Raw genomic sequence first — 13,718 nt, 5'->3', positions numbered from 1 at the left:
GAAAGCTATGAAAAGAGAAACTCTCAAGGAGCATTACCCGTATCAACTCTAATACACTCTTTGAAGCAGAGAAATGAAGGTAACCCCCAAGCATTTCAATTCCCTCACCGGTTTCGCTTGGAATGAGATTGCCGCCAAAAAGAAGTAGAGAATAATCAGATATGTTTGTTGAATCCCGTACAAAGATGCTGGCAGTTTTGACCTTCTCACTATAAACCATGTAAGGCAAAGGGAAAAGATGAACACCAGCATTAACAGATGCTGGATGGATGTCAACTTTCCCAACTTCTTTAGTGTAAAATGCTGTTCGCTTTCCTCTTCTTTTGCACTGCAAAACATTTGGGTAGAGCCCAGCACAAAGGATTGCACATACCATCTCCAGATCATTGCTATATTGATTATAGGCCTGCAAGCACATATATTAGTCTACTAATCCTGGAAAAAAACCACCTTTTTTTAGATATAAATCAGTTTAGAGGCAATAACTCAGGGAATATTAGTACAGAAATTTCATCTAGCATGCAATCTAGGGAATTTTTTGCATTGACCACTTGTGATGTAATTAACAGTGCTAAAGATAAATAACTTCAGAGGAAACAGGAAGCAATCAGAGCTTAGAGCTTACAATAGCACCCTTGGATTTGTCCACAAAGCCAATGTCTGACAGTAGATCTAGAAATTGATTTCTCATATCATCCATCATCTGCAAGGTTATTGGTGATAAGAAATTTTCCCAACAGAAGTCCCTTTCCTTCCCACTGCATTTTGCATCTTTCCATCCTTCAAATGCATTGAGAAGTGCTATGTGATCACTGCATTAAAAGGTGTGGAAAATTTCACCTTATCAACAAAATCAATGTAAATTTTGAAAAGATTCTACAATTCTCAAAGCAGAGAACAGCATGACTTTGTTAAATAACTGAACCTGCAAGAATCGCCAGCAAAGGATCTTTTTGCAGCATTAGCTTCTTCTTTCCTATTTATTGGAAGGACAAATGGGTCACGATGTGCAAGAGCAGCTGCAATTGTTAATGCAGGGTTAAGGCACTGAAAGATGGACCCCATGAGGAGCATCTTTCCAATATTTGGATCCAAAGGTAATTTGCAGAGATGGCGGCCTGTATTCACCCAAAAAAAGGGTAAGATTATAAAGGCATAAAGCTAGAAATCACAAAAATCCAATCTTGCATACCAAGTGGAGTAAGCTCCTCCATATCATCTAGAGCGCCAATTGTTTTAAGAAGTTCAACTGCATTTTGAACAGATAGAGGATCTGGGGGCTGAAGCGCCTTAGACAGAAAAGAACCAATTTTTCCAAGCTGCAAACTTTTGATATTCAGGCATAGCTCTTGCAAAGGTGTCCGGAGAATTTCAGGTAACTGAAACTGGAGCATTGCCTCATGTATCATCTTTGGATAAAGTCTATAACAAACTCCAGGCTGCACACGGCCCGCTCGTCCTCGTCTCTGTAAATATTACACCATAAAAACATAGAGAACTTCCAATAAGAAACTAACCAATATGACATCATCTATGGCCAAAAGTCACAGCCATATTTTTGTAAGAGAGAGGAGGAAACTTTCTAGTTAGTCATTGAATTCACATGATATGAAAATGAATACCTGATGAGCTGAAGCCTTGGAAATCCATGATGGTAACAGGCAAGCCAACTTGTTTAGAGCATCGTAACTTGTTTCCTTTGCCTTTCCACAGTCTATGACGTATACAACATCATCTATGGTGATACTACTCTCTGCAATGTTTGTGGCTAGCACAATTTTCCTACAATAGATGCAAAGCAATTTAGAATTGAAAAATAATCTGTTTCAGATGCATCACTAATAGATAGAAGGCTTAGTAGATGAAGGATGCTTGCCTCATGTTGGAGGGTGGTCGATCAAATATTTCCCGTTGATTGATAGTAGGCATTGAACCGTGCAGTGGAAGGACTAAATTCTTTCTGGGATCACCAAGAAAATTGTTTCCTTTAACTTTGTCAAGTAGATTAGAAATGTCATCCCAGCCAGTGAGGAATACAAGAATTGCTCCTTCCCCTTCATGGCGACAAATATGTTCAATTGTTGCTTCAACCTATGAATAACAATTAAGTGGGATCTAAATTACTGTAATTACATAAAGAAGAAAAAGCATTTATGAAGCGACGTGCACTTAGGGATGTCATCATTTGAGACCCTTAGGCGTTGACTAATATGAGTGAACTAACAAATATTAAAATAGTTGACATTGCAAATTAAGATGCGGTGAGAGTAATGCCTACTTTAAAGTTGTAAACTAGAAGAATATCCTCCCAGCCTCATTAATATATCAGAACACATCCAGGGAACTTAAATTAACAATTTAACAAGTCTCATACCTCACAAGGAAAATGCGTGTAGGGAAGAGTCCACTAAACCTCCCTAAGATTTGGCAAAATTTCAAAGTCCTCTTCAAAAGTTTACACTAGATTGTAAGTATTGCTTTGATTTGGGTTGTGGCAGGAAAGAAATGCTAGGATATATGAGGATAAGGCAAAGAATTCAGAGGTTTTATGGGATACCATTCACTAGATTAATATGGCATCCAATCCAACCCTGCATGTGTAAGGAACATGGAGAAAAAGACTATATATTTAAACTATGTACAAAATAATTTATATTTTTGGTTATCAAATATATTCTTTGGTACAAAGTCATTCATGAAAAGTTTTTTCTTTAATTACAAACTGATTCCTTTCTATTAAATAAAAGTTCAAGAAAATAAGACATCCTTCCATATCATACAAAATTTGACCAAAAAGAAAGGAAAAAAAATTCCACGAATAGAGGCAATACAAGCTGCACAATTGAGAAAGAAACAAAAACAGTCCAAGAACAAATCAAAGATAATTACAATTCTGGCAGGCTAAATTGCCTACCAAAGACACCAAAAGTTTTGCTCCTCTTTTGGCTAAAATGTCCACCACTTGATTCACTATGCAAGGAACATAACTGAAAAAAAGAACACCCAGCTCTATAGCAGTATCAAACTAGCAAAGCCACCCCTTAAACCTTCCTTTCTTAGTCTCTCAAGAAACGACAATATCAGCAAAATCTCCTTCCACTACAAGATTGGAAAGGTCTATAGCTTTGACCTGCATAAATTCCTTCAAAAGAACTAGATCTCGACCTCAATAGTGAAAACCTTTCTGCTGGTATCCTCAAGGCTTTTCAATGTTAGCTCATTTTACAAAACTCTTTTAGTTACCCCCTCCCTTTCATTTCTTCACCTTTTTTGGTCTTGCTAACTTAAATCCAAATACGGATTGAGTAAAGAGATAAGAGTTGGTTGAAATGGAAACAACTTTACAAAAAGGAACTAACTGAAAACAAACCTAAAGAGGTCAAAGACTAAACGTTTGCATCAAGATAAGAAAGCGAAAAATGCACTTAGACTATAGAAAGCATAAAGAAAAGTTAGTTTTTAACTTCCTAATCCAAAAGGTTCCAACAAAAGTTCCAAGATGGTGAAGGAGAAAAGAGAGCAAAAAAACTAGAGATATAGGAGTATCTCATTCTCACCACGCAAAAGAGATTTAGGTATTGAAAATAAGAGAGAAAATACCTCTTTTTTTTTTTTTATAAGCAAGAAGAGAAAGTATTTTATATACAAAGCACCTACAAAAAGGCGTGACAATGTACACAATCTATACATTCGTCATGCTAAAAGAAACAAGTAATCAATAGAAAGGGGGAAGAAACCTAAAAACAAAAAACTCTCCTTACTTTGAGTTAATCCAATCTACAAAGTCTATCATGGTCATGGAATAATCTTCTACATACGATCTGACCCATTTCAAAAAAGTGCTGATAAAAGAGAGTTTAATTGCATGTTCTGGTAGTTCCAAAGCTTCAAATACCCTTCTATTTCTTTCCTGCCACACCGTTCAGAACAAGCACAATGGAGAAGCCCTCCACACTTTTTCCTCATTTCTTGCCCACAAAAGTTCCTTGCCAATGTAATAGAGTTCCTTTTACTGTTGATTGCATCACCCATACCACCCAAATAGAGAGAAAATCAATTGCCACAGGATACTTACCTTGGCATAATCCTTCCCCTCCCTTTAAGCTGATTGATCATCAGAATTCTGCTCACAATGCTTTCCAAAAAAAAAAAAAAAAAACCACATTCACAAGAACCTAAGAATTCCAAACACATTTTGCAAGGAAAGGCTTGCTTCTTCCCTAGAGTAGGGAATGGTAGGACTTAATGGAGAAACTGCCTCCTTTGGTTTCCTTCCACTCCAAACTATCACCCTCCTCTCTTCTAATTGAGAACACTTGGAATTGCTGGAAAAAGGACATCACTCCTTCAAGCTCCCAATCACAAAACTGTCTTGAGAAGCAAGGGCTCCAACAACCTCTTTCCTCATACCACTACTCACAAATCCTTCGTGAAGGCTATCGAGAACAATGACGGAAAAGATTCTTTCAAAGATGAATCACCACACCAGCTATCTTTCCAATATTTTACCCTCCTACCATTGTCTATGGTGAAAAAATATCTAACCTTTATAGAGTCCCACACATTTTTGATAGTCTTCCACACACCCACCACATAACCACCTCTCACTCCCCTAAAGCACCACCCTCCATCTTCTCCCCTGAATTTTTTAATGATAACCCTACTTCTAAAGAGAATCCCTCTTGGTCACGCATCTCCAACACTACTTGCCATTCAACATGGTGATATTTCTAATGCCAAGGCCCTCCCTACTTTTTGTCCAAACAAACTATAAACCACTTAAAAAGATGGACCTTTTTGCAAGCTCTACCCCGCCCCAAAGAAAGTCTTTTGGATTTACTCAACCTTAGACACACTCTTCTTATGATTACAAATAAAATAAATTGGGGACTAGAAAAAGTGTTTCTAATCAAGGTGAATCTTCTTCCTTAGGAAAGATATCGCATTTTCCACATAGCAAGCCTCTTTTGAAATCCCTCTTCCACCAAGTCTTAGGTCCTCGTTGATTTAAACAAAACACCAAGTGGAAGGCCTGGATAAGTAGGAGGTAGATGCCCCACCTTTCAACCCATAAAAGCAACTAGCACCTCCACATTGTCATCACTCCCAACTGAAATGAGCACTCTCTTCTCCAAATTAATTTCCAATCTCGATATTGCCTCGAACCACATGGATGACTAACTCAAATATTCCAATTACTCAATTGGTGTCATAGGACACAAGGGTATCATTAGCATATAGCAGGTGAGTCATATCTAGCCCCTCACCACCTCTATCCCTAACCTTGAATCTCAAGATGAAACCCCCTTCTTTCACCCTCAACAAAATTCAACTAAGCACCCCTATGGCCAAAATGAATAAATAAGGAGATAGTGGGCTCCCATTTACAAGCATTGAGGATTTTATTGTAGAAATACACCATCAGATCCATCTCTAGCCAAAACCCATCTTCTCCAAGACGGCCATCAAAAGTTCCCAATTAACATGATCATATGTCTTCTCAATATCCATTTTGCAAATAATGTCACCGATGTCGCTCTCCACCTTTGAGTCAATGGCCTCATTTTCGGTGAGAAGTGCATCCAATATTTGTTCGCCTTCCACATAAACATGTTGATGGTTTGAAACCACTTGTCCTACCACCCATCTTTTCAACAAGTGTCTTCCTAAAAGCAGGTTTTTGCACCATCAACCACAAAAAGACGAGTAAAACAAGAAAAATCAAAGAAGATTTGATCAATAACTTTCTAGAGGCTACAATGGTACCACTTAATACTAGTGTTGGCTCGAATGTCCATAGACCCTCAAAATGACCTTGTGTCATAAACCGTCACTTTCCCTATAGAACCGTTACAGTCACTTCTCTAAGTAAAGTTGTTAAGCATGCTTTAGAAAATCCAATCCTCACTTTTTTGGCTTCTTGCTTGCCTATTTGGGCTCTATTCCTCAAGGATATTCTACATACACCCATACCCGCTTCCCTATTAAACCAAGCACTAACCTAACTAACAAGGCCAACTCTCTTTCCTTAACTCCTAACCAAAGAAATCTCTATAAATTTTCAATTCCAAAAGCTACTTTGAAAACATTGAAAATAAGTGGGAAGTGACAAACACAGTCATATTAATGTTATTCTACCACCAAGAGATAAACATGCTCTCTATCAACCATTTAAGCACGAAAAATCCTTTCTATGTCATGAACCTACAAGGGAAGGACTCTTTGGGTTCTTGCTGGAAGGAGACCTACATGTATCATGGGCTAACAAAAAACTTTATAGTCTAGAAAGGAAGCTAATTTGAACCTGGTCTCGATTTACGATAATACCCAACAAAGAACCTTCACCTTAATTCATCTTAAACCACGACTTTCTACCCTTATCTAGAGTTTTATAGAGCTAGAAACCTCTCCTTATAGGTTATTCGGAATCCTTGGAGTGAGTTTATTCTCATAAAAAGCAACTTGGAAAAGGATTTTGACCTGAGACCAATTAAAAAGTAAAGGTTGGATTGTCTTATAATGTTCCCTAAGAGAGAAGAAGATTCAACTGAGCAGATCCTTCATTGTGCCACAACAACAATATTGAGGCACTTGATATTTTCATTGTTCAGCATAGCATGGGTGCTACCTCCTACAATATAAGAGGCCCTTTTAAGTTGGCAGGGACTTTTGTAGATTTTTAAAAAGTGCAAGGCATAACTAAGGCTTAGGCACAAGATGTAACACAAGGTATACATCTAAGCGAAGTGAAATGTAACCTAGGATGCATATCAATTTTATAAAATATGATCCAAAATCTAATTCAAGCAACAAAAAATTTAAGGTCTTAAATATTTCAAAAAAACACTAAACAGCAAAGTAATCAAATTTCAAGATAAAAGTGTTTAAAAAGAAAAAGTAAAGTAGACAAGGCGAGCCTCTCCAACAAGGCACATGCCTTACCAAGTGAGGTACTATAGCTAAGGAGTGGTTGTGCCTTTGGCCTAGGCGTGAAAAGTTGTCCCATTGTACTTATTTTAGACTATTTGGAAGGAGAGAAACGCCATGTTGTTTAAAAATGCAAAGCATTCAAAAATCATTCTATCAAAAAGTCATTATTATGTTCCTTATGTTGGATTAGTTTGTTTATAAATGGGGATTTAATATCTATATTAGATTTCATTAATTGGTTAGGTGTTACCTAATAAAAGGAGGTGTTTTTTGTTTTTATCATCCTTTCCTATGTCATATGGTAACCTTTGTATACCTCTAGTGCACCTTAATCCGTCTTTTTTTGTTGTAAATCAATTGTTAGGTTTGGGGACCATCAAAATGCGACATCTACACAACCCAACAAGAAACGGTCCAACTAGGGAAGAGCTTACAAATTCGTGGTAGCAACTTAATCAACTATGTTAGGTTGGAGCAAGCTCCTCTAAATTCCACCATTGGAGGCCAAACAAGGTAAAACATTTAAACTTACCAATGAAGGAATTTGAGAAATCAACTTGCAATCAAGGAGTTCCAGCAAACTCTAGGGGAATTTTTATACGAATAAGGTGAGAATAATGTTAATGAGGAGGTAGTGATGAAACCTCAAGGTGATTGAACCTCAAGTGATGGAGGGCTACTAGAATTCACAAAAGATAAAGTTACATTTTTTTTCTTTTTTTTTTTATTGGAAACGACACATAGATTTATTGATAGATAAAAAGAAGTACAAAAAGAAGGATGAGGAATCCTCCTGCCAAAGAAAGCTAAACTACAGTAAATTACACTGAAAAACAAGCGAACACTATAAAAGGACCACTCCTTATGGAGTATACACCGCTATCTAATCAAGTTGTATCACATTAAGGGGAGTCCCCTTAAAAACCTTGGAACAAAAAGCCCAAAGAGAAGCAAGGAAAACAATAGAGTCCCAAAGATACTCTGAATTCCTTGCTTTATCCTCAAAAATCCTCGCATTTCTTTCCCACCACACAACCCGAATAAGAGCGATGCTTGTAGCTTGCCACAAGGCTATCCCCCTCTTAAAAGAACCAAAACCATTAAATTTGATGGACATCATGTCAAAGATGCTCCTCGGGGGGACCCAATCCATCTTAGCTAACTGAAATAACCTGTGCCACAACCCAATCGTCAAGGAGCAATGAAGAAAAATATGATCTGTTGATTCCTCATGCTTCATGCACAGAATACAAATATCAAGACTAAGGGCTTTGTAGGGTCTTCTCACTTGTAGCATGTCATTAGTATTCACCTTCTTGTGTGTCACTAACCAGACGAAGGACTTCACTTTGAAAGGAACTTGAGAATTCCAAACGAACTTAGAAGGGAAAACCTGAGGAGATCCAGAAAATTGAGATAAAGCTAGAAATAAGGATTTAACTGAAAAAAGCCCTGAAGAAGATAAGGGTCAAAATCTGGCATCTAGAACCAAAGGAGATAAATGCAATCCATCGAGAGACCGCATGAGGCTTTCTAAGTCCTCTATCTCAGAATCTGACAGGTTACGACGGAAATTTAAATTCCAAGAGAAAGGACGAGTAGGACCGAAAAATGAAGAAATAGGTATGTTTTTATCCAAGACTACTCTAAATAGTCTTGGATATTAGGTTCCCAAAGGTTGGTCCCCCCACCACAAATCTTCCCAGAACTGAATTCTTTCCCCATTTCCTACCACAAACCGATTAAACGAGGAAAACTCTTTAAAGACTTGTGTAATAGCCTTCCAAAGACAACGATGTGACCATCTGACTAAAGTGTTAGCATCTCAACCATTGGAGTGTGAACCATAAATGCTTAGTATTACCTGATGCCATAGAGCTGAACCCTCTCTAGGGTACCTCCACAGTCATTTCCCTAAAAGAGCGAGATTCCTCAGAGAAATATTCCCAAAACCCAAACCCCCTATTTCCTTCGGTTTACACACAACATCCCACCTCACTAAATGATCTCTTTTGCCTTCCCCAATCCCTGACCATAAAAAATCCCTTTGCAACCTCTCGATTTTTGCAGCGACTGAAGCGGGTAACTTAAATAAAGAAAGAAAGTAACAGGGCATATGGGTAAGGCAAGATTGGATGAGAGTTATCCTCCCCTCGAAGGATAAGTATGCCTTTTGCCATCCATCTAATCTTCTTGAAATTCTCTCAATCACTGGATCCCAAAATCCACCCACCCTGGGGTTCCCACAGAAAGGAAGACCCAGATAGAGTATAGGTCAGCCAAAAGCCTTGCAGTCAAGCGTCTCAGCCAATCTTGAAAGATGAGCTTGATCCAAATTGATACCATAAATATTCCTCTTGTCAAGGTTGACCTTAAGCCCAGAAATATGCCCAAACGCTAACAAAAGACTCTTGAGAGTCTGCAAATCTTCCTCCCTAGTGTTAGAAAAGAAGATAGTATTATCAGCAAATTGCAAATGAGATACCCTAGTTCTGTTTCTACTCATCCTGAAACCCTCCAACATATTTCTCTCCTCTGCTCTCAAAAGCATCCTACTTAGTACATCTACTACTAAAGTAAACAAAAAGGGGGATAAAGGGTCACCTTGTCTTAATCCTCTCGATGCCTTAACCCAACCTTTAGCGCTACCATTCACCAATACTGCCTAAGATACCGAGGACAAGCATCCACTCATCCATTTCCTCCATTTAGGATTGAACCCCTTCTTCTCCAACACTTGATCCAAAAAAACCCACCTTACGTGATCGTAAGCCTTTTCAAAGTCAATTTTGAAGATGACACCTTCCTCCCCTGATCGTCTTCTCTCATCCACTATCTCATTCGCTATGAGAATCGCATCCAATATTTGTCTCCCTTGAACAAAAGCGCCTTGAGTAGAGTGGATGGTTTCATGTAGAACCCCTCTTAGACGCCCTGAGAGCACTTTGGCTATTATCTTGTAGAGACTAGTGATCAAACTAATGGGTCTAAAATCTGAGATTTTCTTTGTCATACTCTTTTTGGGCAAAAGAATAATGAAAGAGGCATTAGTGCTTTGATTGATAACTCCGCTCCTATGAAATTTTGCGAACACTCTCACTAGATCCTCCTTAATCACATCCCAACAGTCTTGAAATACTGCAATAGTAAAGCCATCAGGCCCCGGAGCCTTGTCCCTATCCAACTGAAAAATGGCCTTAGAAATCTCTTCTTCAGTGAAAGGGGAATCCAACCTTATCGCACTCTCTTCCGAAATAGGGGACCAATCTAATCCTTCAATACTCCAAGACTTTCCTATAGGACTCGCGTAGAGTTTTTCAAAGTAAAGTAAGATCTCCTCTGTGATTCTCTCGGCATTATTCAACACTAAGCCCCTTTCATTTTCCAACTCCTTGATATATTTCCTATTTCGCCTGCCATTAGCCACTTTATGAAAAAACTTAAGAGTTGCAATCCCCTTCCTTAACCCATTTCACCCTATCTTTTTGTCTCCAATGGATTTCCTCCCTCAAAATTAATTCCTCTAGCTCCCCTTTTCTTAAGGCTCTTTGATCTAACAATTCAGAGGTGAGACCCCCTTCCTGCTCAATGGCATCAAAGTTAGCTAAATCATTAAGGATACTTTTTTTCTTTTCATTGAGCTCTCCAAAAGAAAACTTATTCCATTCCTTCAACTTGGCTTTAACAGATTGTAATCTCCTCATGAACTTATGGCCTTCCCATCCGTTTCCCCTCCACCAATTTCTAAAGTTCTCCTTGAAACTAGGATGTTGCAACCACATGTTCTCAAATCTAAAAGGTGTTGGGCCCCACATGAACGGGTTGGTATCCAAAGCAATTGGCCAATGATCCGAGGTCCTTCTAATAAGGGCTTCTTGAAGGCCTTGGGGAAAGAGCTACCCCCACTCATTTGAGTAAAGAAAATGGTCCAATCTCTTACACACAGGAGACTCTTGCAGATTTGACCAAGTGAATGATGCATTCCGAAGAGGTGGATCAAGCAATTCACATTCTCTAATAAAACTATCAAAGTCCCTCATGCTTGAAGTTAGCCTAGAGCCCCCCAATTTTTCTGAACTTCTCCTTATGACATTAAAATCACCGCCCACACACCATAACGGAAAAGTTAGACCATAAATGTCATAAAGTTCCACCCAAAAATCCTTCCTAAGTGAGGGACTATTTGGACCATAAACTGTAGAAATCCAAAGAGGTCCACAGTCATCCAAGACAAACTTGACAGAGATCGAGAAAGAGCCTAATACCACCTCCTCCCTGCACAGCTTTTTTGACTCCCAAATGAACAAAATCCCACCTGAAGCCCCACACGCCGGGAGAACAACCCAATCCTTATTTCTGACCGTCCAAACACTACCCACAAACCTTGTGTCACACTTCTCCTTTTTTGTTTCCTGAATCATCACAACATCTGGATTCTCTGACCTAAGGAAATTTTTAATCACCCTTCGCTTATTGCTTGAACCCAAACCCCTGGCATTCCAACTGATAATTTTCATGGAAAAACACTCAGACCCTAACCCTCCAAACCAAATCCCCCTGGTCTCAATCGCCTATGGGGCCTCTATTCTTCCTCCTAGAGTACACCTTAATGTCCAGAGAGCATAGAACCTCTCGCACTTTAGCCATTTTTCTAGGGGACAGGCCATCAATAAGAAAGTCTCCCAGTGGGGATGCCGCAGTATCCCCCGGACTACTTGACATCAGGTTAGAAGACTTCCTAGGGGTAGAGCTCTCGGACAACTGGTTAGAAAGCTCTCTGATTCTCCTCCTCAACACGGACAGGGATGCCAACATAATTTAAGGAGCCAACACCGCCTTTTTCAGAAAAAATCTTAAAATTACCTTGATTTACCATAGGAGACTGGGAAAGAAAAGCTGAATTTGGGAGATGAGGACCAAAGGGACTCAGCAAAAGCTTTTCCAGATTACAAAAAGGAAAGGAATAAGGCTCGGGTGGCTGAGAAGAAAAAGGCTAACTTTTCCTCCATGTTTTCCGCTCCCAGAATTTCACAATTTCCCTCCAAGATGATTCCTTTACCTCTGATTCTTGGAATAGAAGGTGAATCCGTGACTGAAGAACCACGAGGATCGTACCCCGCTCGGCCCGTAAATCCTCCTTTGTCTTCTTCGAGATGGGATTTTTGCGAGTCCATCTCTCCTCTTGACGTCGAGGTCTCTTCCCTCGACCAGCTCTTACATTTCCTTGATAGAAGACAGCGGAAGATAGGACTCTCTCTGATACCTCGTACCTTTTGAGATCCCGTCCGGCAATCCACTTCCAGATTGCGGACTTTGCTAAATGGCGATGCGCTCCGTAGGGGAAGAGGCTCGCTGCTACTCCATTGTCCATGACGACGATCAGCGCTTGGAAGGAAGAGGTTGGACCACATCTTCCTTGAAACTATCGTCTTTTCCTCCTGCGTGGAGTCTCTCATCTGAACCACTGGAGCTTTCCCCTTTCTCGCTATGCTTTCTTCCTCTCGAGACCTACCTTTCATGCCAGAGGACTTCAATCCTCCTAAAATTTGGCCCAACCCCGATAGGCCTTTTAACTTACAGCCCACGGTCCGACGCCCGTAACTAACGTCTTCTATCTCTGAAGGTAGGCTAGGGTTGGATATAGTCTGGGCCTATAACTCATCGGCCCGACCAACATCTCCATATATAACCTCGACGTCGGCCCTCTCATCGCCTGGACAAGGCTGCGTGGTCGCTTTTGTAGAGGAACCCACTCGCTGGAGAGATGTAGGTGATGCCGCTACAGTCTCATGGGCTTGAGGGGCATCTGGGCCAACGTGAAGCCCATGACTCCTCCTCCCTCTTTGGGCCCTTACTGGCTGGGCTTTAAAAGAAGTCTCAGGCTCTATAGGCCCAAGAACGTTTTCTTCTACTGGGCCCAGGCTGCTCCCTTCCCATCCATTCTCCCTTTTGGCCGCCACACTTGTACTTGAGCACCGATAACGTGCCCGGGGAAGAAGCTTCCTACTGTAGCACTCATTGCCCCTGATACTACCTCGTAGCCCCTCTGCAAATTTTGTCGACTGAGAGACGCAACCCCCCTCTTTCAACCACTCGCTCCTGCAATGGGTTGCCTCGGACGTGACAGTGTCGTCTTCATCCTCTTTTCCGATGACTGAAACTACTACTGTATATTTCCAGGCCCCGTCTTCCACCTCAAGCAACGCTAGAAGCACGACATTAGGATGCATCTCCACCCACAGCTTCACCTTCGTCAAGTCCAACAACTTCACAGCTTCCCTTGCTACCTCTGTTACCCTCCCCCACTTCTTCAAAATGAATTTCAACTGGTCTTCATCCCACAAGTGAAAAGGAAGACCTTTCAATTCTAACCAACCCCTTCTGAATTTTCCGGGAATAATCATATTTTCTCTTGGTGACCATCTTCTTAGGAGAACAGGCCTTCCTTTCACTAAAAGTCTTTCCTACTCTTGGAACCATTCTGCTCTCCTTGCTGAACTCACAAAGAAACACCCCTTGAAAGCAGAAATGGGATTTATAGACACCATTCCTTTCACACCCATCATCCTCGCAATGGCCTTGCCTTCATGAGTCCAGTCTTGGACTTTTTCTTTGCATTCGCATATTACGGCTCTGGCCCATTTTCCAGCTGACAATGGAACTCCACTCCTAAGTCCATCCTCTGCAACCACCTTTGCGTATGACCGACCACCTCTATATATGCTCTTACTCATCTGAGTATCTCCAAACGTCTCATTCGAATCTCCTCCGACTTGATCAGAATAGTC

The 13,718-nt window shown here is 40.3% G+C and overlaps 1 protein-coding gene across 2 annotated transcripts in view; it reads right to left on the bottom strand.

Moving 5' to 3' along the window:
• The window catches only part of LOC100252028 (DExH-box ATP-dependent RNA helicase DExH1), a 50,946-nt gene that overhangs the window by 595 nt on the left and 36,633 nt on the right, over positions 1–13,718 (bottom strand). For both annotated transcript variants that reach the window (XM_002263985.5, XM_010654964.3), the window contains 6 exons: positions 1,877–2,091; positions 1,623–1,782; positions 1,193–1,466; positions 926–1,118; positions 626–812; positions 38–406 (listed from right to left, as the gene is read on the bottom strand). In XM_002263985.5, the coding sequence (XP_002264021.3) occupies positions 38–406; positions 626–812; positions 926–1,118; positions 1,193–1,466; positions 1,623–1,782; positions 1,877–2,091 (1,398 nt within the window). The remainder of the gene's footprint in view (positions 1–37; positions 407–625; positions 813–925; positions 1,119–1,192; positions 1,467–1,622; positions 1,783–1,876; positions 2,092–13,718) is intronic.

The sequence above is a fragment of the Vitis vinifera genome, chromosome 8, assembly GCF_030704535.1.
Source record: "Vitis vinifera cultivar Pinot Noir 40024 chromosome 8, ASM3070453v1".
Taxonomy (NCBI): Eukaryota; Viridiplantae; Streptophyta; class Magnoliopsida; order Vitales; family Vitaceae; genus Vitis; species Vitis vinifera.
The sequence above is the reverse complement of the archived record's forward strand: the minus strand, read 5'-3'. Positions and strand labels throughout refer to the sequence as shown.